Here is a 6,067-nt window from a genome sequence, read left to right on the forward strand (position 1 = left end):
CATTAATCTACAAAAAAAAAAAAAAAACCCACAAAAAAACGCTCTCTATTATTGTCAATTTGCGATAAGGCCACAACAATATTTAAATGATATAAATTTTTTTTAATTTGTCTCATACGAAAAGTCCATATATTTGCATGCCATAGCTTAAAGAAAAAGAGAGATAGAGATACAGAGAGATAGAGAGAGAAAAACAGAGATACTAGAGGTTAAAAAGTGAGTAATAAAATCCCTTTTGAGAGTTAAATCCCCAATTCTGGATTGGTTTCGTTAATGAAGAAGAATGCACTTGTGGTGAGCATTCCCTGGCGAAAAAGTTCCGGCTGAACTGCCCAAATAACTAAAAAATAACATTAACAAATATTACACAGCAAATACATTTTTAATCAAGGTTTATTCCTTTGCATGAAGTAACAAAAATTAAGTTAAGTAGGTTTAAAAAAATAAAGAATTATTAAAAGTGAATTAAATTAATCTAAATAAATAAAGTAAAATGTTTCATAATAAGCTTCTTAATAGAGCCAGTCAGCCAATTTTTAGATTTTCATAAAGAAAAGTCTTATCTCACGGCTTTAAAAATTTCCTATATATCCTGTTTTAGCTGCCGATTTATCTAATTATTTGTATCTTATAAATATAAATAACATTTTTGTAAGGAGAAAAAGAGTGCAATGGAAAAGGTGGAAGTGAGACTTATGCTATTACGGAATATACTTCTGTTAATATCAGGTTCTTGTTACATGATTTTTGGGGAATAAAATGAATTACAGCTATAAGGAAGAAAATCTTCTACATTTAAAATAGCATTAGTGCAGAGAAAATATTAAAGTTATATTTAAATACATACATATATATATATATATTTATTAATCATTTTTCAAACAATTTGCACCAAAGATAGATGAAAATACTTAATTCAAAATGAGATGTTAACTAAAAAAATATAAAAACACACTGCAATAATTTTTTTAATTTCTAAATTTATTTTTTTCATTACAAAATATTAACTCTTCTTAAAATGTAATTAAGTATTCCAGGAATGACAGTTAATTGAACTAACACACTTTGATTTCAAGAGAAAAAAATTTTATGGATATATTAAGATAAAAAATATAAATCATCAAAAGTTAGGAAATTAAATTTAGTAAAAAATATCAATAAATCACTATATAATTTAAAATTAGTTTCCAAAGAAAAATACTGATTTAGATTATGTATAAAAGTACTTTATAAATCTAAAGCAATAAATAATCTTGAAAAATCATAACATCAATTAAAAATAAAAAGAAGTTCTAATAGTCTATAAATCTGTCAATAAAATTAATATAGTCTGAAGAAAAGTCAAATTTCTTAAGCACGGTCCATTGAATTTGGTATATTACACAATACCACTTTTGTGCAATGTAAGACTTCGAGTTCATAATCCCTAAGCTGGTTGTTTTATTTGGCTGAATGATATTTCTTATTTTTGGCAACATAAAAAGAGTAGTGACTGTAATGTGGTTTGGCGAGATACTTATAAATTTAAAAAAAATGTGTATGTTTTTTTTAAAGAAATGTTGCAAAACACAATGATATATAAAATATGCAAGTCCTAAAGTGTGAGAGAGTTTTTTTTGTTTTTTTTTTAAATAAAGCTGACAAAAATATTGTCACAATATATCGTCTTGTATCAGTCTGAAGACCAGTTAAAAATAAGTCCAACCACATTGGCTCCAAGGTTTGACTCGTTGTAGACTTAATGATTAACTTTTTTTTTTGGTCTCAGAGAGGTGCAGATTTTCTATTAAGACCATATTTCAAAGGCTTACGACTCAACTATATCTTACATTTAAATACTTAAACTTAGAGCAAAAGACTCACTACTTGAATTAAACTCCAAAGGTAAGACGTTTAAAGTTTTTGGATAATTTTATTGTTAAAAGACTATTGATTTTTAGCCACTATTTCACACAATCCTTTATATTTTTTCTAAGAGATATACTATTACATATAATCTCATAGCACCCTAAAAATGGTGATTAATAATATATAGTTTAGTAAAATTTTACAAAAGTTCATGCAACTTTTCAGTGGCACTCTTCAAAATATTTTTTTCTTCTAAGTCCTTGAAGTGTATTCGATGAAATTACTCAAGGATTTGCTGTATAAGGTGAAATTTTTCTCTTACCTCTAGGTATAATTCGCAAATAATTATAAGCCAAACGATAGTTATAGCTTTACTCAATTAAATTGATTTTTATAATGATATATTATCAAGGTTGTGCCTTTATCAGTCTAGCAGTTCAAGCAGAACACAATATATTGCTTATCGGTCTCAGTTCTTTTGCTTTTCTTCCTTAATAGAATATAAAAGAAAATATATATTTATTATAAAAAATAAACTAACTTGAATGAATAAGTTTTCGATGACTAATAGGAGAATCAGGATAATATGTCTTATATCCAGAAAAGGTACACTTAACTCTAAAAGAAGGTATCAAAAAACTCCTTTCGAACTACAGAGCAACAGTTTTGTGGCAATTGTTTTAAAAATCAATATCAACAACAAGGGTACGTATCGTTTTGCTTATTCATGCTGTGCACCTTTTGTCGAAACTAATACTTTTACATATAAATCATAGCACTGGTCTGATTCAGCTTATTTTGTTACAAAAAAAAAAAAAAGATTTAATTTTTCCGCATATTCAGCAAGCTGGCTCATCAAATATTAATATTACTAATTGTTCATACAACTTATTAGTTCAAAATATACACATAAATGCAATTAATTTATGTGTCCCAAATCAACTTGTATTTTGATAATAATTACATATATAGGAATTATTTGTGTTTGTGTGAATTTTTGTTCCCTTTATGGTTATTAATTTTTACTGTTGCATTTTTGAAAGTACCTAAAAGTATCTATGTATATTTGAATATAATACCATGATGGTATTTAAAAAGTGTCGGAGAAGAAATATATTTAATTAATTCTCATTTTTTCTAAAGTATCATAATTATTTATACTGTATGCATATTATTAAAATTTGCAAGATGTGCGTGCGTGGAAATCATAGATGAGAAGTTACAGGATAAAAGAATATATTCTTGGTTTATTATACATTACACAAGAAGTCAACGGCAAAAAACTTAAATGTCGTAGGTAGTAAGAGGTGAAGTAGCTTGATGTTCCCTTGAGGCAGCAAAAGCTTAAGATTCACTAGAGAATCCATTCAAGTTTCCATTGAGTCCACCAGAGAATCCTCCAGAATTTATATCAGAGAATTCTCTAGGGCTATCACTGGAGAATCCACTTAAACTTCGACTGGAGAAACTGTTGGAGTTTCTATTGGAAAATCCAATCAAACTTCCACCTGAGAAAATGTCGGAGTTTCCGCTAGAGAAATCAGTTGAGCTGCCACTAGATAATCTGTTAGAGTTTCCGCTGGATCTTCCACCAGATAAACTGTTAGTGTTTGTGCTGGAGCTTCCACTAGATAAACCATTAGAATTTCCATTGGAGAATTTACCTGAGCTTCCATCATAGAAACTGTTTGAATTTCCAACAAAATAGCTTGATCCATCCTTTTCTTGTGCAGCAAAAACAATTTGAGCATCAACAGCTTCAGCAATTTCAGGATATGGGATGGGGACAACCTTGGGGAGATGAGCTGCAAAAGGTTTGAATCCATTCTCGTCAGCAATCCAGTCAACCACATAGGTTTGACCATCAGTTCCAACATATTTGTAAGATCCTCTCATTACAACAACATCCTCTTTCCCGATCTGTACAGTTTGTCCAGAGGACTCTTGTCTGATTCCATTCGTGGCCTCAAAAGAGTTTTCAAAGTTGCTGTTGTCTCCAAGGGTTCCTGGAGCTTTGTTGACTTCATTGAGGACTTCAACAACGGGATATGTATTGTAATTGTAAGAAGTTGCAATGGGACTGGTTTGTTGTTTGTTGAAGGTTCTTATAGCTGTATATCCATAGGTGGTCGAAGGAGACGATGAATCACGTTTAGTGCGAGTATTGAGTATGCCAGCCTCAACGAGAAGAGCAGAGCTTAACAAAAGAGTAGTACAAAAAGCCTACAATTATAAATGTTACATTATTATAATGCTTAAGAATATGCAATTGAAAGTTTATTCTTACAAGTAAATTCATGTTTTGTGTGTATGCTTGAAGTGAGTTGAGTAATTGATGAATGATTCAATGAGAACTATGCTCTATATATACTGATAAAAGCATATTTGTTTCCAGCGGTAAAAGGATTTTGATCTCCCAAATACATTTTAAAAATAAGTCAGAATTTACAAATATGTAGGCATGATATTTATACCAAAAATCAGTTAATGTAGTATTTTTAAATCTGCTTTGCATCATCTCTGCTCTAAATAAATCCTAGTAATAAACCCTATCATCCATGTTTGTTTTTTTGAGGAAATATTAATAAAAATTTATTTTTGATAAGAGGATTGACTTGTAAAATTTATTATTATTTATTTAGTTCAACAATTTTTCTTATACTCTATCCATGCTTATATTTATTTCTCTCTCATGCTTGCCAATTATTTCCTCCTTCAAATATATTTAGACTTTTTTTTACTTCCAAAGTTTATCTATTATCCTCAATCTATAATCTGGGCTATCCCTTGAAATCTGAACTCTTACTAATTCAATTATAAATAAAGCTTGAATAATTGAAATAAATTCTGATTTCGATATATTAAAGCATAAACAATTATTTATAATACAAAATAAATATGAGCTCCCTAGTTTACATACAACTCGAAAAAACGGCACTTGAACGTGATCGTCAAATTGGCATTCGAGAATTCCAAGCAATTGGGCGTCTACATGATCACCGTCCACGCCGTCAATATATTCAAAACCTTGGGGAAAAAGAAGGCCACTATTAAAAAGGCCAAACTGGACTCGGAGGAGTGAAAGAAGAGGCTAATCCCTTCATTTAGATGAGGGGTCATGCAAGAAATCTGGGCGTTTCACAGAAATCTAGCCATAGATCTGTCAAAAAAGTGGGTAGTAATAGCCTTTTGAGAGGGGAGAGGTAACTTTTGACACCAACTATGAAAGAAATCCATTTCCTCCATTCCTTTTGAGTGTATATTGAGGGTAAGGCCTGTAATGTCTGTCATTCAAACACCGAGGCCCTCAAAGACATTGTCAGCCAGCAATGGGATACCATGAAAGAGGATTACATCCACAGAGGGTCTTAGGCCTTCCGCCGCTACCTTCAGGCCCTCATTGCCGCTCACGGTAGCTATATTAATGATTTAGTTCGCTCGAAACACCTCCATTAATTGTAATAATATTGTTGAAATTGTATTTTTAATTAATAAATAATAAGTTGTTGAATTTTAAAACTCAAAGTGTTGATATTTTAATGGAACAATTGGTTTACATTAAATCCGAATGTATGTGTTTGTCCTGGAGTCACGGCCAAACGAATAAATGGATTTTTCTCACCTTTTTTTTAACGTTTTTAAAGCTTCGAAACATGTTTTATTAAAAATTTCTTAATCTTCAAGGCAATTGTGCCCTTTAACCACTATTTTTTAAAAACGAATACTTAATATAAAACAAAAAAACAAAAATAAATACAAAAAAAGATTTGCTAATCATTTGGAAATTGAGTGAACGACAGGTCAAACTTGGTGCTTGATTTTTTTTTTCTAAACAATATAATCTCCTTTAAAAAAAAGTTTGCAAAGATCTATTCCAACATGGAGCAATAATAATTCCTATAATTTTCCGCTCTTTCTTTGTTCTTTTATATAAAGGAGAAGAGTTCAAAGTTAAACATTAACGATGACAACTATACACCATTGCATCATATGAAAAATGTCCCTTTGGGTATATCTATGGTTAATTTTGTCCAAGTTTAAACTTAGACATTTTTTAAATATTGAAGCTATTTTAAAGAAAATTAGATGAATATTTAAAATCCAATTCTATAAAAGTGCTCAAAATTACAAACAAAGACACCTACGTATTTATTTTTCAAGAATATTTATGTCATATTTTGTTTGCGCATGGAACAACGGAAATAGCAAAAAGTTGAGG

General features: G+C 30.0%; 1 protein-coding gene across 1 annotated transcript; it reads right to left on the minus strand.

Annotated features, from left to right (window-relative positions):
- Positions 1 to 3,192: 3,192 nt before the first annotated feature.
- Positions 3,193 to 4,249, minus strand: LOC121130262 (uncharacterized). The gene is made up of 2 exons (XM_040726021.2): positions 4,136 to 4,249; positions 3,193 to 4,071 (listed from the first exon to the last, which is right to left on the minus strand). Exons 1-2 carry the CDS (start codon positions 4,145 to 4,147, stop codon positions 3,193 to 3,195), a joined length of 891 nt encoding a protein of 296 aa, XP_040581955.1. The 5' UTR covers positions 4,148 to 4,249.
- Positions 4,250 to 6,067: the final 1,818 nt, after the last annotated feature.

The sequence above is a fragment of the Lepeophtheirus salmonis genome, chromosome Z, assembly GCF_016086655.4.
Source record: "Lepeophtheirus salmonis chromosome Z, UVic_Lsal_1.4, whole genome shotgun sequence".
Classification (NCBI taxonomy): domain Eukaryota; kingdom Metazoa; phylum Arthropoda; class Copepoda; order Siphonostomatoida; family Caligidae; genus Lepeophtheirus; species Lepeophtheirus salmonis.